Source organism: Microtus pennsylvanicus, chromosome 12, assembly GCF_037038515.1.
Source record: "Microtus pennsylvanicus isolate mMicPen1 chromosome 12, mMicPen1.hap1, whole genome shotgun sequence".
NCBI lineage: Eukaryota > Metazoa > Chordata > Mammalia > Rodentia > Cricetidae > Microtus > Microtus pennsylvanicus.
Genome location: NC_134590.1, coordinates 575,128 through 596,586, shown reverse-complemented (window position 1 = coordinate 596,586; position 21,459 = coordinate 575,128). Strand labels below are relative to the sequence as shown.

At 45.8% G+C, this 21,459-nt stretch overlaps 1 protein-coding gene across 5 annotated transcripts in view; it reads left to right on the top strand.

The window, feature by feature from the left end:
- Positions 1–231: 231 nt before the first annotated feature.
- The window catches only part of Pcgf3 (polycomb group ring finger 3), a 48,747-nt gene continuing 27,519 nt past the window's right edge, over positions 232–21,459 (top strand). The window contains exons 1-7 of one of the 5 annotated variants that reach the window (XM_075944475.1): positions 232–429; positions 8,740–8,774; positions 11,157–11,196; positions 11,458–11,598; positions 12,795–12,912; positions 14,031–14,127; positions 17,417–17,472. In XM_075944475.1, the coding sequence (XP_075800590.1) occupies positions 12,804–12,912; positions 14,031–14,127; positions 17,417–17,472 (262 nt within the window). In that variant the 5' untranslated portion in view covers positions 232–429; positions 8,740–8,774; positions 11,157–11,196; positions 11,458–11,598; positions 12,795–12,803. Of the gene's footprint in view, positions 430–8,739; positions 8,780–9,905; positions 9,936–11,156; positions 11,197–11,457; positions 11,599–12,794; positions 12,913–14,030; positions 14,128–17,416; positions 17,473–21,459 lie in introns of those variants that run through there. The other 4 variants (XM_075944474.1, XM_075944477.1, XM_075944473.1 and 1 more) reach the window with 4 other exon arrangements.

Below are 21,459 nucleotides of genomic sequence, written 5' to 3'. Positions count from 1 at the left end.
AGCGTCCTGCAGACGAAGTTTCTTCAGGTTGTCGGCTCTGACCACGCCTTCTGACCCACCTCTTCCCCTGCGGCCACGCCCCTGAGCTCCACCCCGCCTGGCTTGTCGCACCAGCTTCCTGAGTCAAGCGCGGCCAGCACGCGCCTGCGCCCGCTGGCCCCGCCTGGACCCCACCCCTGTAGGCCCCGCCTTCCAAAGGCCCCGCCCCCTCCGGCTCGCGAGGTGGGAGCTGAGCCGCAGACTGCGCATGCTCTAAGCGCGGCGCCCCCGACTCCTCACTCGGCTGGGTTCGGGCATTTCCGCCTCTTTGTTTTAAACTCCGCACGGCTTTTTTCTCCTCCTCTTGGGGGGGACCCAGAGGGAGCGACGCCCCCTCCCCCTCCCGGCGAGCCCCCGCGTGCGCCCGCTCGCCCGCCGCCCGAGACGCAGGTCAGTGAGCCCGCCCCGCCCGGCCTGGCCCGCGCGCCCGCTCCTCAGGCCGCGGCCTCGGCCCATGGTCCGCAGAAGGCTGCGAGCCCAGCGCCCTCGGCAAACCCGGGAGGCGGGACCCTAAAAGCCTGCCAGAAGGCCGGGACTTGGGAGGTCTGGACCCTGGGAGGGGAGCACCCTGGGCCATTCTGAATCCCTGAACAACCTGGACCCTGGGAGGACAGGAACCGGGACCAGGCAGAACCCTGGGAAGACAAGAGCCAGCACCAGGCTGGACCCTTCCTTGATCAGGCTGGACCAGGGGTGGGCAGAATCGTAGATCAGGGAGAACACACAGCCAGGCTGGATTCTGAGCAGACTGGACCCCGAGAGAACAGGACCTAGGGAAGACAAGGATCCCAGACGGGCTGGAACAGGCACCAGGCAGGATTCCAGAGAACAGGACCCCGGAAGAACATGAGTCTGGACCAGGCTGGATCCAGGGATACCAGAACCTCAGACTAGACAGGACCCAGACTAGGCCAGAAATACTGGTACTGGGCAGATTCCTCATAGAGCTGGGACCTCTGAAGAGGTGGAGACCCGATCCTGGATTGCTCACTGGGGGTGGGGGAAGAGGGTCTGTACTAGAGACCTGACAAGAGTCTAGGAAAGGTCATTGAGGAAGACTGGATCTCAGGACCCGACAGGACCTAGAAAATGCCAGAATCACTGAGAGGGTCCAATTCAAGATAGATTACAGAGGAGGGTTAAGACCCTGAGACCACCCCGCGGAGGGCCAGTACTCTGGGGCAAGGCTATAGGAAGGTCAGGACCCAGGGACAAATCAGTTGTCGAGAGCTGGGAAACCAAGGCTGGCCCAGAAGAATCTGGACTCCTGTGAAGATCCTTAGAGTAGTTTGGGGCCCCGAGGGTAAACTGTGAGGAGGGCTTCAGAACAATTGGAACCAAAGGTGGGTCGCTTTAGGGCAAAAGCCTTGGGGCTGAACCATGAGGAAGTACAGGGATAATAGATGGAACTTCAAGGCAGGGAGGCCTGGGCCTCCAGGCATACAGACCCTAATATCTGCTGTAAAGATCACTAGGCATTGGGGGCCCAGGAGTTTCCCAGATCTATCCAGCCCACACCGGGACCCTTTCTGTGAAGTGCTTAACAAGTCCCCGAGCACCCTCAAGGGTGAGGGTCTTAGTATAGTTACAAGGCAAAGTTGGAGTTCTTCCTAGCTCCAAGGACTCAGGGTTATCACGACCTGTACTTGCTGCTCCAAGTCGTCCCAGCCTCCAAGCTGCCTCCCCTGCTGTCCTCAGCTACTACAGGATTGTGCCTTTCGCTAGTCTTGTCTCACTCCCCCTTCTCTTTCCCCAGAAGGTCATGAGGGTGTGTACAGAGGCAGAGGTATACCCGTGGGCTGGAGGCACTCCAGTAGATAGGAAGGTGAGGTGAATGGGCAGAGAATTGAGGGGGGCTCTTGCATTGATGAGCCCCCAGCATCCACACTCTCTGTTTCACCCCCCAAAAGGAAAGCATTAAGAGGGCCTTGGGAAGAGGTTTTGTTTCTCTGAAATATTCCCAGTCTGCCATGGAGAACACAGTGTTTGTGGAAAAGTGAAATGTGTTTTTTGCGGCTGTGCGAGACATTAAGAGGTCATAGTGTGCTGCTTTTGACTAGCACAAGTACCGAGATGTGCACTGGGAACCTGGTGTGTTTGGGGATGAAATGGCTAGCGGATTCTGGAGTGGCCTAACTCCCACACAGACCTGGGGTGGTCAACAACGGGTGTGTTCCCCGTGGAAGCTCTTTGGTCAGACTGCATTTAAAAGTGCTGGTTATAGGGTGTCTAGACTCTGGGCTATTTAGATTTCCAAGAAATGCTTGATGGTTGATTCCATCTTTCATTTTGAGCGGCTTTGCTTTTTGACTCATCAGGAAAAAAACAAGTTTAGGTGCCTTAGAACTAAGTGCCAACTGAGCATGCTCCTGAATGGCCCAGAGTGGAAGGATGTGTTTGCCAAGCGTCCCTGCAGTTGGGACCCTTGGACTCAGAGCTTGCGTCTGGTTTGTTCTTTGGTTGTGCCCTTTATAGTAATTGGCTGTATGAACTTTTAGAAAAGAATGAGAATTTGTTTGCTCTTCATCTTCCCATGCTTGGACTTTTAAACATATGTTGCTGTACAATGTAGTGCCCTGAGCCAAAATTGGTTCCAGCAGAAGGTCGAGAGCCCAGGCTTAACCATGCTTCTGGTCAAGTTTCATAAGCCTGTAGTCAGGGTACTTGGCCTCCTCTGGGCGTTCCACAGGGAGTATCCCAGTCCAGCTCCCTCCTACACTGCCAGCTGGAGACCCAGGTCTTCTCCAGGGGCATCTCAAAGGACAATGGAGAAGAGGCCAATGACAGAGCAAGGCAGCCTCTGGAAGCTCCAGACTTGGTGACTCACACCTATAATCCCATCACTTGGGAGCCGAAACAGGATTGCAGTGAGTCTGAGTTTAAGGCAAACCTGAGTTACAGTAGTTAATTCCAGGCCAGTTCAGGCTTATAGTAAGATGCTCTCTCAGAAACAGAAAGAGTTGTGTGTAGAGTGGTGTGTTAGAATGAGGCCTCTAAGTAACGTATGTCTGATATCACTGTAAAAGTTCAGATGCTTGTGATACATGTATGTATTCTATTTAAGAGGCATCTGTTACAAACCGAAAACGTTCCCGGTGGTTAACTTACCATTTGGAATGTTCTGGCAAACAGACCCCTATGAACAGAGTGGGGTGTAGGAGAATAGTATCTACCCTCTGGGTGAGTGATTTCCAGAATCTTGCCATGCTATTCTGAAATAAATTATAAACCAACCTTCTAGTTTTTCTTAACCATCTTAAACATAAGTGTCTTTCCTGGTACATTGGACCTCATGCACTTTGTTATAAGTGGTTTTTTCAAAATAGCGTGGAAGATGTGACATTCTGAAAAGGTTGGGTTATTTGTCCCTTTGGGGAATATTATGCTCAGAGATGTCCTGTAGACCGGAGCCCCCTCTCTCCAGCCCAGGTCTTGTGAGTAGACCTGGAGGTGGCTCAGGGTACTTACCGGAAGTCACTCTAGATGCTCTTGCCCCTGATGGTCACCTCCCTGTCATTTCTGGACTTTGGGAGGTTCCGACTCTAGTTCACAAGGTCATTAACTAGAATTATTGGGGGTTTATTTGTGCTTTAAAACAAGGTTTGTTTGGGTCTGTGTTGTTATTCTTTAATGGCCAAATTTATTGTTTGCTGCCTTGTTTGTTTGATATTCAGAATCGGATTTAAAGTTAAAGATGTAACTTTTCTTTATTTAGAAATACATTGAGGTTGAAGGTCAGCTTCCTGTTGTCTGTTGTTACCCTCACAATCATACGGTTCGTACTGCAAGAATGCCGCACACCATGCTTTAAAAGCTAGAACTGTTGCTTAGTTCTGTGAGTTGATTATCATCAAATTTAGCTGGACATGGTAATAGGTGTCTGTAATCCTTGCTACTACTCGTGAGACTGAAACAAGAGGATCATTTGCGCTCAGAAGTTGGAGACAGGTCTGGGCAACATAGTGTAACCCTGTTTCAAAAATTATCAGTCAATCACAAAGATAGATGAAGCCTTTAAAAATAAGAAAGCACTTTTCTCTGCCACATACCTTCTTACAGAATTAAAGGTACAAAAGCCGAAAGGATAAGGGTGGCATAAGTTTAACCCCCTTTTGTTGTGGATGACCTGCTGATGGAGCAGACTCCCCGAGAGGAGCAGCACTTGCTGGAGATGCTGTCTCCCTCGGCCTGTCGTTGGCTGTGTGTTGTATTGAACAGACTCTGTGGTGTTAGTTGGACCTCAAGAATGGAGGTTAACTGGATCTCATGGGGTCCTCTGCCTACAGAAGCTTCCTGGGTCCTGTGTGGGATTCCTGATGTTTGTGGTACAGTGGGTCTTACTAGGACCTGTGGCTATTGTAAGGCCTAATGGAGGCCTCTGGGTCACATGAGGAGTTTGTAGTGACTTTCTCTGTCTCCTGGTTCAACATACTCTAGCCTAAAGCACATTGTAGCCAGTGGCTTTTGTGGCTTTGTGCTGAGGGTATGCGTCAGCTTGGTTGCTAAAGTCCTCAGGATGTGCTCTACCAACTAGCAATGGGGGGGTCAAAGCATGCATACCATAACTGCCCTTACTTCAAGGACTTTTACGTTTTTTTAAAATTTTATAATTATTGTGTGAGTTTATGTTTCTGAGTGCAGAAACCCTGAGCACATATGCGTGTCAGAAGATAGCTTCTGGATTCTGCCGTTTTTATGTGGGTTCCAGGAATTGAACTTAGGTCCTCAGACTTGGTGGCAAATACCTGTACCCCCTGAGCCATCTCACCGCCACCACTCGTTTTTGTTTTTTTTAATCTAAGTTCTTACCAGAGCAAACAATAACAAAACTCAAACAAACAAACAAACTCGTGGAACAAAAATGCAAGAGCTATGATCAGTGGCCATCTACTGTGACCCCAATGTTGTTTTCATTCCTCCCGCTTTTTTAGGTTGAAGTTGTAACTCAAAGATGACAGCAGGAGAAATGAACTTTGTGGGAAATTCTGTCCTCAAAGACAGAATACATGCCTTATCAAAAACCCTGAGAGCTCTTCCATCCTTTCTGCGTCAAAGGACTTGGCATGGTGATTGGGTCTGAATAAGCCACAGTCTGCTGTGACCCAGCTGCCAGTGCTGAGAAATAAACTTAGGATGCTCACAAGCCTTTCATTGTAGTATTTTTATGTAATTTTTCTAGATTTATCTATTTATTGTGTATGCAGTATTCTGCCTGAATGTATGCCTGCAGGCCAGAAAAGGGCACCAGATCTCATTACAGATGGTTGTGAGCTACCATGTGGTTGCTGGGAATTGAACTCAGGACCTCTGGAAGAGCAGCCAGTGCTCTTAACCTCTGAGCCATTTCTCCAGCCCCCACTGAAGGGTGTTTTGTGACAGCAGCCCACAGTCTAGGGTGGAACCCTCATGCCCACCTGCAGGACACAGTTTTCTGTTTGATAATATCTTTATCTTTCATTAAACACCACTTTCCTGTCACTGAAGTATTAAAGAGCAACTTCAGATGGTATGCCACCTCTTGCAGGAAATGAGGAGGAGGTCTGCTTAAAGCCAACCTGGCTCCCATCCCACAACCCCCTGCAGGGTAGGGGGCTTAGCAGGTCCCACAAATAGTTACTTCCAGGATTTTACAGTTGGCCTTGTTGTCAGAGGAATGTCCCTCTGGTCTTTCCTGAACAGATCCCTGGGTTCTGGTGCTAGGTTGATTTCCATCCCGACAACTCAGGGAAGTCTGGTGCTGTGTTGCTATGCACCCTCCTGACATCCTCAGAGTGGTAGACTTTGGAGTAAGACAGTCCAGGTTGGAATATTTCTGCTTTGTGACACTTATCAGCCACCCATGACCACCTGACTTGTTCCCCTGTTGGCTGGTTTTGGAAGGTGAAATGCCACAACACAGCCAAAGACAAGGCATTTTGGTGAGGTCATAGATCTGGACAGGCTTTTGTCTCAGCATCAGTCTTTGGAGACACATTGGAGATCATGCTTACCCCCAAGGCCACTGGTTGTCCCTGGAGACTGATAGCATAAGCACTTTTGGCCGGGTGGAGAACCAGATCATAGAAAGTCACAATTTCAGCACTAATTGAAGGGCACATAACTGGATGCCTGGGAGGGTACAGTGTCCAAGCTCAGCACAAAACTGCTTATTCTGGGAAAGTTCTAATCTGTAGGAAACACCCACCTACCAATGGCTGGCAGTATCCTATTGATGATAATGTTCCATTTGTTAACCATGGGAGGACCTCTGTAAGACTCCCACAGATGTCAGGACGTGCTGGAAGAGACTGAGGTGGCAAGGGAGGCAGGCAAGTGGTCTTAGATATGGGAGCTATACCAGTGATAACAGCTGACGGCCACAGAAGGGGTTAGCACAGAAGGACAGGTCATAGAGCAGAAAGAGGTCGTCTTTGGAATGAGATCGGGAAGACGCTTGTCAACAGCTGAAAGTTTGTAAGTGGCTTATTTGGAAGAGATCTGTTTTTGTTTTGTTTTTTTAATTGTTAAAAACTATTCTTTTAGTTTAATGTATTGGGCCTGGACTGTTTGGGGACCAACTTGAAATCTGATTAGATCCGTGGTGCCTAAGACATAGGTCTGATGGTGTCTCTATCTAGATCGTACCCACAGGAGAGTGGGCTTATGTTACTGATTTTAACGAGGACAATATCATTCTTTTCTCTTCTTTCCTTTCCTCTTTTTTCTTTTCTTTTCATCAGGGTCTTATGTAACCCATAGTGGCCTCAAACTCATATAGCTAAGGATGACTTTGAGCTTCTGATCTTCCTGCCAACATCTCCCAAGTGCTGGGATTACAGACATGTCTCACCATGCCTGACTCTGTATGGGTGCTTGGGATTGAATCCAGGGTCTTGTTCATGTTAGGCAGGCAATCACCAACTGAACTACATTCCCAGGACAAGGATGGCATCTTGCCAACTTGATTTAATGGGTGTCCTATCTTCTAGAGCTATGTATGGAACACCTGGGTTGCATGACCAGGAGTTTCTATTACATTACCTAGAACCAGTATTAAGAGAAGTTTTATTTTCTAGTTTTAAAAACATTTTAAAGCTATATTTTTGTTTATTTACTTTGGGTGACCTTTGTGGCCTTGTGAAGACAACTTGTGGAAGTTGGTTCTTTCTTCCCACCATGTGGGTCCCAGGGATTGAACTCGGGTTGTCAGCTTGGCAGCAGGCACTATTATGTGTAGAACATAATATCTTATGGGCCATATTTCCCGGCTTTAGTTATCATTCATATTTTTAGATATCAGAGAACTGGGATAAACTGAGATTCTGTCTAGGTGTTGACTAAAGTTAGGGCATGTGAACCCCATCCTTGGGGAGGCTGCTGGGTGGACCCTAAAGTTAGGCAGTGTGCAGAAGGGGAAGAAGTGTCCTGGGCCCAGGCCTGCCATAGCAGGGAATACAACACACATAAGAATCCTGCAGTAGATGAAGACAGTAACCAACCTGCTTGCCTGCCTGCATGGTAGTTTCTACCCCACTGCTGTTATAGCTTGCTGTGTTGACATGCATGTTGTTTTTTGATCACGCAGGTGATGATGTGCAGTGTAGCAAGAAACCAAAATAGGTGATTCTTAGAAGGCCTGGAGAGGACCCCAGGCTGGCCACCTGGCCACATGGTATGGTAGGGGTACTGATAAATACTGGTAAAAGTTTGGCATTGTGTGTATTGCTTTTACCACAGAGTGCCAGCCTTTTCCTCAGCGCTGCACACACATGGTACTTGGTACCATGGCCTGCTACTCACCAGCTCTCGTTTTGTGAGTCCCAGTTTAGTAATAAAGTTGATCAGCTGAAATCCACTTAATTTGAATTTTTTGGTTTTTTGGTGAATCTCTTTTCATCATTTAGAGTAGAAATGGACAGAGTTTCTCTCTAAACACCAAATAGTACTTTGGCATGGCTGGCCCTTTGACAGTAAGTGCAGCAACACCTCTCCATCCTGAGGACCTGAGTTTGCTAAGCCATGGTCCCTATTGTAGTTCTAATATGTTATAGATATGTGTGTCTCAGTTCATAATAGAGCCACATATCTTAATCTTGAATTGTAAAGGTAATAAATACTCAGCATCTGAATATGGCACCACATACTGTGTTAGCATTTCCGTGAGGGGTTGCGGGTGAGTGTGATCTGGTTTCACCCCACCACTAGGAGTATGTCCGTCATTGGTTTTAAATCTTAAGATACTCTTTTCTTTAGTTTATTGTGTAGAAGGGACTCAAGGCCTTTCTGAGACCCGTGGGCCACCCTTGCTGGCAGTGATGTGTTCTTTGTGGGCAACTTTCTTCTACATGGAGCCCTGCGTGGCTGGGAGCACCCTTTCCTGACTGCCGAGGAACAGCTGCTGTGTGGGGCCCTAGCTGGTGGGCATTCCAGTCACCTCCGACTAGACTTCGTGCGTGGAATTGTAGTTGTTCACATCTGAGTTGTTGAATAATTGTGTTAGTGTCTCCTTCAATGGGGTTAAAAGTATTTCCTTACCATCTTTTAGGATTTATAAAAATAATGAGTGGGTGCTTTATAAAATAATTTTTACGTGTCTGTTGGGAGGATCACATGTTAGTCTACTGTTACCTTTTGTCACAAGTGATGTTTTTCCTTGTATTGTTGCTTACCTATATTCCTGGGATACATCTAACTTGGTCCTGGACGACTCTACCCTTATAGAATGACAGATGAGGGTGGCCAGTGCTCTGCTTAGGGTAAGGTAGGTCTGTTAGTTTTCTTCCAAATCTCGCCTTGCTAGAGTTTGATGTGTGGCTAGTAGTTTAAGTGAATTAGTGGGGCTGGAGAAATAGCTTAGTAGTTAAGAGCACTCACTGTCTGCTCTTCCAGAGATCCTGGGTTCAATTTCCAGTACCTACATGGCAGCTCACAACTGTAACTCCAGTTCTAGGAGATTCTGCACCCTCACACAGAAATGAATGCAGGCAAAACACCAATGCACATAAAATTATTTTTAAAAATTAAAGTGAGTTAGAGATCTGTTCTTTAACTGTGCATGGTACTGGAATCTGAACTCAGAACCTTGTACAAGATAGACAAATGCATGTTTTGGCCCCAGATACTTTTACGCCTGAAAGGATGATTTGCTCTCAGTAGACTCACAGACCCAGAGTTTTATTTTATTGTATCTATTTATTTTTATCTTTTGGGTTTTTGAAACCAGGTTTCTCCTCGTAGACCTGATTGCCCTGGAACTCGCTCTATAGACCAGGTTGATCTTGAATTCAGAGATCCACCTGTCTTTGCCTCCCAAATGCTGGGATTAAAGGTGTGTTCCACCTCTGACCAGCGACCCATGAAAAACATTCAGCTCTTAGAATAGAGAATATTTTGAGTTTCCCTCACTACTCTCAATTCAGGTTTTTACTGCCACCACCACCCCTGCTGGGAATTTATCCATTTCCCACAAACTTCATTTAAAAAAATTATATGTGCTGTGTAGTGGTGGTGCCCACCTTTAATCCCAGCACTGGGGGGAGGCAGAGGCAGGTGGATCTCTGTGAGTTCAGGGTCAGCCTGGTCAGCAAGAGCTAGTTCCTGGACAGCCTCTAAAGCTACAAAGAAACCCTGTCTCAAAACAAACAAACAAAAACCATGTAAGCCAGAAGTGGTGGCACACACCTTTAATAATCCCAGCACTGGAGTTAAGTACAATTAGAAAGCTGTGTTTTAGTGGTTTATACTTATAAGGCCAACACTTGAGAGGCTGAAGCAAGAGAATCATTGTAACTTTGAGGTCAGCCTGGGGTCTATAGGGAATTTTAGGCCAGCCAAGGCTACATAGTGGAACCCTAATGCCACACTCTGGTTCTTTTGTTACAGGAGCTGCCAAGTTTCAAGGGACAGCATTTTATATGGTCAGTGACCTCCATACTAGGCAGGGGCTAGTTTAAGACAGGCCTGGCCTTGAGCTGGCTCCACCTCTTCTTCTCCATGCTTCCTCCCTTGATTTACCTGATAGGACACACTCACTCTGTTATTCCTTTTGTACAAGCTTCCTGGGTTGATTAGTTAATAAACAAATGTAGTTCTGAGGCTGGAGAGAAGGCCTAGTGGCAAAGAATGTATACTTGTTCTCCCTGAGGACCCACGTTCCCTTCTTAGTACACATAACAAACAGTTCATAACAGCCTGTAACTTCAGCTTCAGGGGATCCAATTCCCTCTTCTGGCCTCTGCAAGACACCCATATACACATTACATACATTCCCGCAGGCAGACAGACTGACATAAACACACACAGACACACACACACGCTTGCATGTGCACATAAATAAAAGCTTTAAAAACGTGAAGTTCTGGAAAATTTTTAGAGGTGAGGTTATCTGAGTTGCACTTAAGAGTAAGTTCGTTCCAGGACATGTTAGGGTACACCGTCTCCAGGTTCTATGCAATCAGTCCGTAAACTACCAATACCTGGAGCTCTGGGACTGTTCCAGTGAAGATTTCAGGCCCCTTTCCAAGCTCTTCACCAGCAATGCCTGTTCCTATATGGAAAGTCACAGCCAGGCTCCCAGGAGCCTTCAAAGCACCGCAGTCAAGAAGCAGACTGCCTGCAGATTCTTGGGAGGCCTCAGACTACTCTACCAGAATTTCTCTAGCTGCCCATCTTCATACCCTGATATGAATACCTGGCTCACTGGCCGCAGCTCACTGAACCTACCCATGGTATGATGCCCACCTGGGCCCAGGGCACATTCAGTGAGTGGGTGACAGTGACTTAGTCTGGGTGTGAGCATGTGAGAATCGCAGGCTTCAAGTGAAGTGAACAACAAAGTGCTGCTCATTGCCCTCCTGCAGTTTCTCAGGTCACCCCCGAAGTCCACTGTCACATGGAGCTTCCACAGATACCCTGCCTCTTGGGCCCCAAAGCAAGTAGTGTATATCTGCTCTGGATTGGGCGCAGCTCAGGAACTCTAGAGGTGACCCCTCACAGCAGAGCCACCTTTTTTACCATCATTCTCACTTAAAGCAAGTAAATGAGCAGACATGTTTAAGGAAATGGTACTTGAGAATTGCTAGAAGGTAGAGGGCGAGAGAAGATCCTCTCATGGTGACATCGTCTCTGCTTCTCCACAGACTTCACGATGTAGCCCCGATTCCAGGCTATCATTCACAGGTAAGCACAGCTGAAGCTGATTTTCCTTTCTGACTGTCTGTGGCTCAATATGGTGACCACCTCATATTTCCTTGAAGTTTGGTCTCTAGCAATGTCTCTGGAGTTATTTGTGGTTCTTGATTGTCTCCCAGTATTTCCAGTATGCCCTGTCCCATGGTTTAATATGTAGGGCGTAGCTGAGATGTAGTAGAGTTTAGTGTGGGATTGTGTGCAGGACTGGCATGAGTGTGCTTGGAATTAACAGTGCTGTTTTTGTGCTAGAAAATGGAAAAGGAACAAGGGACAGAAGGAAGGTGCAGAAGCCCGCCAGAACTCAGAGTAAGGAGGGATCACCACATCCACTTGGTGGCCTGAAGCCTCCATGCCACCGGGTGAGGAAGGACTCACAGACATCCAGAGGAGGTGAGGAGTGAGGAGTTTGGCTCTTCTTATACTCTGTGCATGCTGGCTCTCTGGAGTACCATTAGTTCAGGGTGGGGTAGGTATGTAGTATTGATCAGTCAGCTGCCTAGGAGAGGAGCACAACTAGAAATGATCCAGATGGACTGGGCTGAAATGCCATGCTCAGTGCTGAGTCTAAAGGCATTGAGATGGTCGCACTATGCTAAGGGGCAGTTGGTGAGTCTGGAGCTCAGCAGGGTCTAAGTGATGACTTGGTATGGGAGAATTCCCTCTCATAAAAAGTACAAGGGTGAGGATAGCTAAATTCCCGAGGTGGGTTTGTACCTAGATACCAGCTGTGATGTTGAAAAGCCATATGACAGATCTAGATCAAAGTGGCTGGTGATTAAGTTGGATCCATAGGACCTAATCTAGCCTTTTTCTGTTTTGTTTTGTTTTTCAAGACAAGGTTTCTCTGTAGCTATGGAGCCTGTCCTGGAATTAGCTTTGTATACCAGGCTGACCTTGAACTCACAGAGACCTGCCTGCCTCCGCCTCCCTAGTACTGGGATTAAAGGCACGCTGGCACCACCACCTTCTGGTAGACTCTGTCTTTCTGCTAGATAGTATAGTGGCTAGTGGCACTTTCTGACTTCCATTTTCAGACTCCACTTACCACTGAGGCCTAAGGTGGGTCATTATTCAATGGATCAGATGAGAAGAAATGTCCAAGAGAAAGGATGGGATGGGCTCCTACACTTGCTGTGTCTATGAGTAGAGGAAAGGCAAGCTGGAATGGAAAGAGATACCTGGTGTATTAGTCAGACAGACTGTGATCTAGCTACTCTTAACAATGGCTATCTTCCAGTAGAAAGTCCAAGAATTCAGTAGTTTTTCAGTCCATGATGTTGGGTATCTTAACTGGTCTTCGATATGCACTAGAATCCCAAAGAAGTGGGCTCCAGTGCCAGTGAAGGGATGGACTTGCTAACAAGACCAGGCAAACAGAGAACAAGCTTCCTTCTTCCATGTCCTTTCTTGGCCTAGATTAAAAATGGATCTTCCCACCTCAAAAGAAAAATGGGTCTTCCTACTCTAATTAAGAAAAAAGTTCCTCATAGGTATATTCAGCTACTTGAGTTTTAGTAAATTCCAGATATAGTCAGGTTGAAACCTACATTCGTCATCACAGTGACTTCAGTGTCTTTCTCTTACAGAAGCCAAAGATGTTGACCAGGAAGATTAAACTCTGGGACATAAATGCCCACATCACTTGCCGCCTGTGCAGCGGCTACCTCATTGATGCAACTACAGTGACTGAGTGTTTGCACACATGTGAGTACAGCCAGTTCTTCTGATCTCCAGCACATTCCTTAGAACCTTAGCCTGGCACAGGGCGCCAGGGCCAGGAAGAACAGAGATCTCGAGGGGTGGTTGGAAAACTTACCTTGAACTAGTAATGCTGTGGGTAACTCCCTGAGGGAAGCTTCTGTCGGGAAAGCTGAACAAAGGAAAGCCGCCAGGTTGGCCACTGGTGACATGACAGTCTCTTCTAGCAGGGAGGTATCTGTGTTGTAATAGTTGAGCACCTGTGGAATTTCAAGGGTTAGGATGGTGCCTGTTGCCTGTTACTCATTCTGCTTGTCAGGCCTGGTTGTGTGCAGGATAGGGTTTTTTTATTATTGTTATTTTAATTATTTTTTAATTTTTATGTCTATGAGTGTTTAGCCTGTGTGTTTGTATGTGAGCTACATGCTTGCAGTGCTAGCAGAGAGAGAAGGCATTGGATCCTATGGAACTTGAGTTGCAGACAGTTCACCATGTGGATGCTAGAAACTGAACCTAGGTCTTCTGCAAGAGCACCAAGTGCTCCTAACCACTGAGCCATTTCTCCAGCCTCCCTTAAGTTTTGTTTTGTTTTAATTTTTTTGTCTCTCTGGAAGGTGGATATCCTATGTGGATCACCTAGAGACATGACTGCTGCACAGAATAGTGACCAACACGTATGACCTCCGTCTTGTTCATTTTCTGTTTTGAAAATGTTTTCTACTTTTAAAGAATTTTAGGCTAAGATTAATTGTATTGTTAGAAATTGGTGGTACAATTTGTGTTAGGCAGTTTCACTGAATTTTACATAGTTTTGCTATAAAAGACACTTTTGTCATATTTTAGACCAAACTGCAAATTTTTAAATATTAGTTATATTTTCATGATCTTGCCACATAGTGGCTTAGGCAACCATTCCTTGGTGTTTCTAGTTGGTTCCTAGGCCAGGGCGTATAACAGGTGGTACCCACGCAGTGCAGCCCAAAGGCAGATTCTCTTCAGAAGTCAGGAGCTATGTAGAGGAAGTTACTTATGCAAGTACCTTCTTAGCCCCCTTGGAGTTGGCTGTGCGTGGCACCAGCTAGCGCCTGTCTTCTGGGTCGCTGTCATCCTCTCCCTTTGGATAGTTTGCAGGAGCTGCCTGGTGAAATATCTGGAGGAGAATAATACCTGCCCCACTTGCAGGATCGTGATCCATCAGAGCCACCCGCTACAGTATATTGGGTGAGTAACAACGTGGGCTGGTGCTCCCTGGCCATGATGTCCATACATCTGTATGGTGGTGGCCACCTTGTTCTTGGCCCCCAGATACTACATTGCAGGTGACAGAGCCATACCAGTATCTAGTAGCACCTGTCCTGGAGGGACCATGCAAACAATTGGAATCTTATAAGTTTTCTTACACTAACAGTTTGAAGTAGAAGAGACCCCAGACCTGTCTTTCATTAGAGTAGTAACTTGCCCCTGGGCTAGAACTTGTGCCAAGAAACAAGAGTCTATAAGTAAAATTTCTAATTTCAGAGGTCACTCTGGAGGAAATTAAGTCACAGATACATTTGGCAGGAGGGAATCAGGAGATGAACTGAAAGGAAGAGGTGAACAGCATGTCACAGTCATAGCTCACAGTCACATTACAGTTGGAGCAGTAGCAGTTGAGTTGTCTGACCTTGGAAGCCTCCAGATGTCCAGACAGCACTACTGATGCCCCTGTTTCTATCCCACCCTGTAGTAAAAGCGAGCAGGCCTGCTTTTCGTCCCGCCCGGCTGGCTTAACACCCGAAATAACAACACACAAATTTTATTCATTTAAACACTGCCTGGCCCATTAGTTCTTACCTATTACCGGCTAATTCTCACATCTTGATTAACCCATTTCTAATAATCTGTATAGCACCATGAGGTGGAGGCTTATCGGGAAAGATTCAGCATGTCTGACCTGGCAGCTGACTCCATGGCATCTGACCTCACTTCCCTTCTTCCCAGCATTCTGTTCTGTCTATTCCACCCACCTATGTTCTGACCTATCAGGCCAAGCAGTTTCTTTATTAATTAACAAATAAAAGCAACAGATAGACAGGTGACCCTCCTACATCACCACCCTGAGATGAGAGTTGTTTTCTGTGTACCTAACTTCATTGCCATGTCATCTCTTCTTAGAATCTCTGGAGAAGGCCTCCTGGTCTGTGTGTCCTGTGTGGTGGACGTATGGAAATGTCTAGCAGTTCTTGGTGTTAATTATTGTCCTGAGTCCTTTCCAGTGTCTCATGTGGAGTGGGTGGGGGACATCTGATTTAAGGAACTTCTGTCCAAATTCCCATTGACTCTTGAACCAAGTTCCTGTCCTGTACAGGACCAAACCCTGTATAGTGATAGGTTTTTGGTTTTGTCACTGCGGTGGCTCTAGGCACATCTCACTCACTGCCATAGTTATCCCTCAGCTGGTGCCTTCCCATACGTCTACTCGCTGTTGGACTTCCTTGGGATGCCACCTGTCGCAGGCTCTGTTCTGCTTTTGTTGTCCTCATGTAATGGTACAGGCCGCGTCACCTGCTCCCTCTCTCGCTATCTCTCTCTCTCTGGGGTGCAGTTCTGTAGCGCTCAGAGACAGGTTCCCCACTTGAACTACTGCTGACAGGAATGGAGGCTGGGGGGACACTGCTGCCCTCTTGAGGGTTGCTGGAGTTTGCTGTGGGAGGCAGAACACTAAAGAGCTATCATGGGCAGGTCTCTCATGGAAGCTTAGATTGTCATGCAAACAAAAAAGAGATACGGGGCAGGAGCCCAGCAGTGGACCAGGTGTTGGTTGGATAAGTAAAGGAGCAGGGAGGTATCTAGGCTTGAGTGTTGTGACTCACAGTATGAGCTAGGTAGCAGCTATTGCCTGCCATAAACCCTTGACCTCTAAGAGGTTCTCTCTCTCTCTCTGGCTTAATTGACACAGGGTTTTATGTAGCCTTGAACTTCTGACCCTCCTGCTTCTACCTCCCAAGAACTGAGTTTATTAGTATATTCTACTATACTCCATTATACAGTGCTAGGGATCAAACCCAGAGCTTTGTAAATGCAAGGTAAGCGTTCTACCAATTGAGCTGTATCCCCCGCTCTTAGTGCCTCTCTCACTGGCAATGTCTGGGTTCCGTCTGAAACTGTCTAGGATGATGCTTGTGCTGCTGCCATCCTCTGCCCGTGATTCGGTTTCACCTGTCCCCACTTACAGGGGAATGGGAGGAAGCTTGTGGGCCCTATGGTGTTAGGTCGAAGGGGTTTTCTTGGCTTCAGCATTTACGTTTCAAGATTTAGGGGGGAAAGATGTGTAACCAGGAACAGCAGGGTAGAGACCTTTGCAGAGAGAGTTGAAAATGCCGCTGTGAACCTGGAGTGTGAGCATGCTCACTTTAAGAAACAGCTCCATTTTGAGAACCTTCCATCCAAAAAGTAGTCTATGCTGTTTCCAACTTGCCCCACTCAGCATGGTTGTGATCTGTGAGCTCTAGCAGAAGCTCCATGGTGTAGTAAAGATGTTAAGGGCATCAAATGATGGAGGGTCCTGTCTTAGTTTGTGTCTCTGTTGCTGTGATAAAGCACTAACCAAAGCCAACCCAGGAATTATTTAGCTTATTCTTGTAGGTAACAATTCATCCCTGTTCCTGTGAGAATCAGGGCTTGTTGGCTTATTCTCCACGGCCTGCTCAACCTGCCTTCCCGTACAGTCTTGGACCACCTGCTCAGGAGTGACATTCACACAGTAGGCTGGGCTCTCCTATATCAATCACTAATTAAGACCCCGCCCTGCCCACAGGCCCCGTTTGGTGGGAGGAACTCCTCAATTGAGGTTCTCTCTTCCCAGGTGACTCCACTTTGTGCCAAGTTGGCAAAACCCAATCTACAAAGTCTAAATTTGTACCTGAGTGCGTGCATCCTGGTCTAGGTAGTGTAAAGGAGGTTTGGAGCTCTGTGTAACCTTTCATTATACAGTTGGGCCTCATAGCCAAGAGCCTCCAAAGCACAAGAAGTTGGTTCGTGCAGTGAGTGCTGGTCCACAGCATTGAGGTGGCTACAGTTGCACTAGAACTTGCCCGTGGGTAGCCACTGAGCGGAGCCCAGATTGGCTAGATTCCTGTGCATTTGTTGGAGTGTAATCATTGGCCAGTTACTGGATTCATATAGGCTTATACAATAAGGATTGGAGGTTAAAATGGCTTTGAAAATTAAGAAATTCTCTATCACTTTATTCAAGAAAAGAAATTACTTGACATCATTATATTTTATGCTTAAAAAAAAAAGCAAACTACTATAGATAAAGTAGCTCTGCACCTTCATGTTTGCCCGTGTCCAGAAAGTTGAGCTTAGCCCTTTGTCCAGCAAGGTGGAGGCACTGTCCCCAGGGTGACCTCATTCCAGGTAGCTGAAACCTAAAGTAAATGATGCCTCAGTTCAAGTCCTAGGTAACTTTTAGAAAGTTGTTAAATAGAAGATGTAATGTAAATTACCCACCGCCTGTTCTCTTTTGCAGTCATGACAGAACCATGCAGGACATTGTTTACAAGCTGGTACCAGGCCTCCAGGAAGGTGAGTTTATCTTGTGCCCAGGACCCTTTCTCAGCGTCATCCCCATTTGCCACATGTCTGTTCTTAGTTCTAGATTCTCCACTGTCTTCCTGTAATCAGTAGGCTGTGTTAGTTTTGGGAAACAGCAACACCTCAAGATAAAATGCTGAGATCTTTATAAGCATTTGCAATAGAATTTTATAAGTATGTAGCCAAGTACGTGAAGATCTCTGTATGCTGTGATCACTGAATTTTGTTTGTTAATTGTGTATCCTGCTACTTTGTTGAAAGTGTAGGAGTTTTCAGGAAGCATTTTTAAGGTCAGTTATGTATTCAGTGGTATCATCTGCAGATAAAAATACTTTGACTTCTTCCTGTTTGTAACCCCTTAATCTCTTTCATTTGTTTTACTTTTCTAGCTAAGACTTCTGGTACTGTATTGAATAGATATGGAGAGAGTGGATAACCTTGTTTTGTTCTGATTTTAGTTGGAAATGTTTTGAGTTTCACTCTGTTTAGGTTGGTGTTGGCTGTGAACTTGTTGTAAATCGCCTCTGTTGGGTTGAGGTATGTCCCTTGTATCCCTGATCTCCACAGGACTTTTACATGAAAGGGTGTTGGATTTTGTCTAAAGCCTTTTCTGCATCTAATGAGATAATCGTGTGGTTTTGCACTGAACCATCCCTGCATCTTTGGGATGAGGCCTACTTGATCATGGTACATGATCCTTTTGATAAGTTCTCGAATTTGGGTTACAAGTAGTTTATTTATAAATTTTACATGTTCTTCGAGGAAGTAGATTTGTTCCTTCTGTTACTATTTTATGGAGTAATTTGAGGAGTAGTGCATTAATTCTTCCTTGAAAGTCTGGTAGAATTCTGTGCTAAAACCATTTGGCCCTGGGTTGTTGTTGGTGGTGGGGTTTTTTTTCTTCTTTTTTTGGGAAACTTAATGATTGCTTCTATTTCACTAGGGGTTATAGGTCTGTTTAATTTGCTTATCTGATCTTGAGTTAACTTTAGTAGATGGTATTAATTGAGAAAATTATCCATTTCTTTTAAATTTTCCAATTTGGTTGAGTACAGATTTTTAAAGTATATCCTTATAATTCTCTGCATTTTCTTGGTGTCTTTTGTTCCACTTTTCATATCTAATTATATTCATTTGGATCTTCTCTCTCGGCCTTTTACTTAATTTGGGTTTGTAAATCTTTTGATTTTTTTTTTTTAAGGAGCCAACTTTGTTTCATTACTTTTTTTTCTATTTTATTGACTTGAGCCCAGAGTTTGATTATTTCTTTTCATCTGTTCCTTTTATGTATTATTTGATGGGGGAGTGTCATATATCAATCTGTTGATTTCATTGTTTAAGCAATAAAGAAACTGCTAGGCCCATTTGATAGGCCCACCCTTAGGTGGGTGGAGTAAACAGAAGGGAAGGCTGGGAGGAAGAGGAAGTGAGGTCAGACTCCACAGCTCCGCTCTCCGGAGCAGACGCAGGAGAGATGCCATGCTACCTGCTCCAGGGAAGACGCACACCATGCCCCAGCTCCGACCCAGGATGGACTTAGGCTAGAATCTTCCCGGTAAGCGCACCTAGGGGCGCTACATAGATTATTAGAAATGGGCCAGAGCAGTGTTTAAAAGAATACAGTGTCCATGTAATTATTTGGGGCATAAGCTAGCCGAGCCGGGCCGGCGGCTGGGGTGTTTGGGGACGCAACCCTGCCGTCGCCCCATATTACTACAAATGGCGCCCAACATGATGGACTAAACCCACTTAAAAAACCTGAGAAGGCTTAAAAATAAGGGAGAGAGAGTTTAACACAGATTTTTGCTGTTTGTTGGTGGCGTGCTGTAGAGAGATTTCCTGATTCAGCAACAGCAGCAGAAAAAACACTGTGTCATTTCAAAGCGTGGCTTCCTGGGGCTGTGCCGCCAGTGCAGACTCTGGCTTTATGTTTGTGTTCCCGCTTGGGATAGGAAGGAGAGTGCTCTGAGACCTTGACGATGACTCAGAGCTTCCCGCCTGCTCCTGGACAGAAGGCAGAATCAGGCTTAGGCAGGCGGAAGAGCATGGCGGATTCCTGCCGCCATACAGGGACGTGTTTTCAGACTGCGCAGTGCTCTGCGTGTCAGATTTGGATGTAACTTGGATGAAAAGAATTTCTGTGCTGCACACTCAGTCTCAGAATTAAAGTGCTGAGTGCCGCTCCTACCTGGTGGCCCCAGAGCTAGCACAAAATGGTATGTCCTCCATTTTGAAATATTCCTGACTCAGCAGCAGGAACAAACCTGTGTTGTTTCAAAATACCGGCTTTCTGGGCCATCCTGCCAGGGCAAACTCTGACTGTTTGAGGCAGGAGGGCCGGCTACCGAGAGAGGACTTGAGTGTTGTCTGTTGTAGCTCTCTGGCTGGCAGGTACCTTGAAATGCCAGTTGTGGCTATAAACATGGCTGCAGCCTGTATATCCGCCATGAGGCTGGAAAGCTAAGGAATGGACTGGATCTAGCTGGCAAAGCCACGCCTTTAGTCCTACTGATATTGCTTGGTAAATTAAAGCCTTATGTGGTCAGAAAAAGAGAGAGAGATACAGTAAAAAGAGAGATTCAAAGACAAAGAAAATTTCTGAATGGTTTAAAGTGTGTTAAAAATATATGCAGACTAAAAGTTAAAATTCTTAAAGTAAACCTCTGTGACTTCAAGGTGTGGCAGCACACGCCTTTAATCCCAGTGCCTAGAAGGCAGAGACAACAGATCTCTGTGAGTTCAAGGTGTAGTGGCAAACACCTTTAATCCCAATGCCTGGGAGGCAGAGACAGGCGGATCTCTGAGAGTTCAAAGACAGCCTAGTCTACAGGGTTATTCCAGGTCTACAGATATACACTCAAAAAAAACAAAAAGTTAACCTAGGAATGTCGCAGCTTAGATTCTTAAGCGCCTAGTGATTTAAAGGCGCAAATCAAAAGTGCTCCTGGATAGTAAAAAATTGCAGATTCACAATAGGACAGATTCAGACCACTGAATGAGTCACACTGTTCGATGAATGTACGTAGGCTTGGGACAGAGAAGAAAAAGAATATAGAGAATAAAGTTAATGGTTTAAAAAAAAGGTAAAGTCTTTAAAGAGACAGAATAAAGTAAAGTGATAGAGTAAAAATAAGCCGCGTAAAGATGAAAAATTTACAGAGAGTCTGGATTCTTTGTATTATTGTGTTTTCTTTAAAATTTTTGACTGTGAAGGAGCTAAGTACAGAGAGACATTTCATTATATGGGCTGCCAAGTGGAACCAGAATGGATATCATGAGGTTATGATTTCAGAATTTGGATCTAAGGATATGATACTTTGGAAAAGAGATTCTTCTTTTGTTTTCACAGAGGATCAGACCTTGTGGATTGCATTTATCCCGATTTGGTATGATGGACCACGTCCTCCTGAAGGGTTGCTGTGAACATCTTCAGAAAATTGCTTTGCTCAACTGCCAACTGAGATGAAACTAGCACACAGGTTATACCATGAAAGACCTAATTAACGACGCCCCCATTCAGCAGGAAGCAGTTTGGAGAGAAAAAACTGCGCCCATGTTCCCAAAAATTGTTTATAAATGTTCTTTTACATTTGAAGAGGGATATGATATAGACATGAATAATTTGCATTAGTATAGATTTTGCTTTATTGATAGAGATTTACGGTCAATTTTGTTATATGTATAAATGTTTCTGATGTAACTTTTACTTGATAACTGTTTTGTTATATGTAATTTTGCTAGGTTGAAGTTAAAGCCTTTCTTTTTTGTTTAAACAGAAAAAGGGGAAGTGATGGGGGAGTGTCATATATCAATCTGTTGATTTCATTGTTTAAGCAATAAAGAAACTGCTAGGCCCATTTGATAGGCCCACCCTTAGGTGGGTGGAGTAAACAGAAGGGAAGGCTGGGAGGAAGAGGAAGTGAGGTCAGACTCCACAGCTCCGCTCTCCGGAGCAGACGCAGGAGAGATGCCATGCTA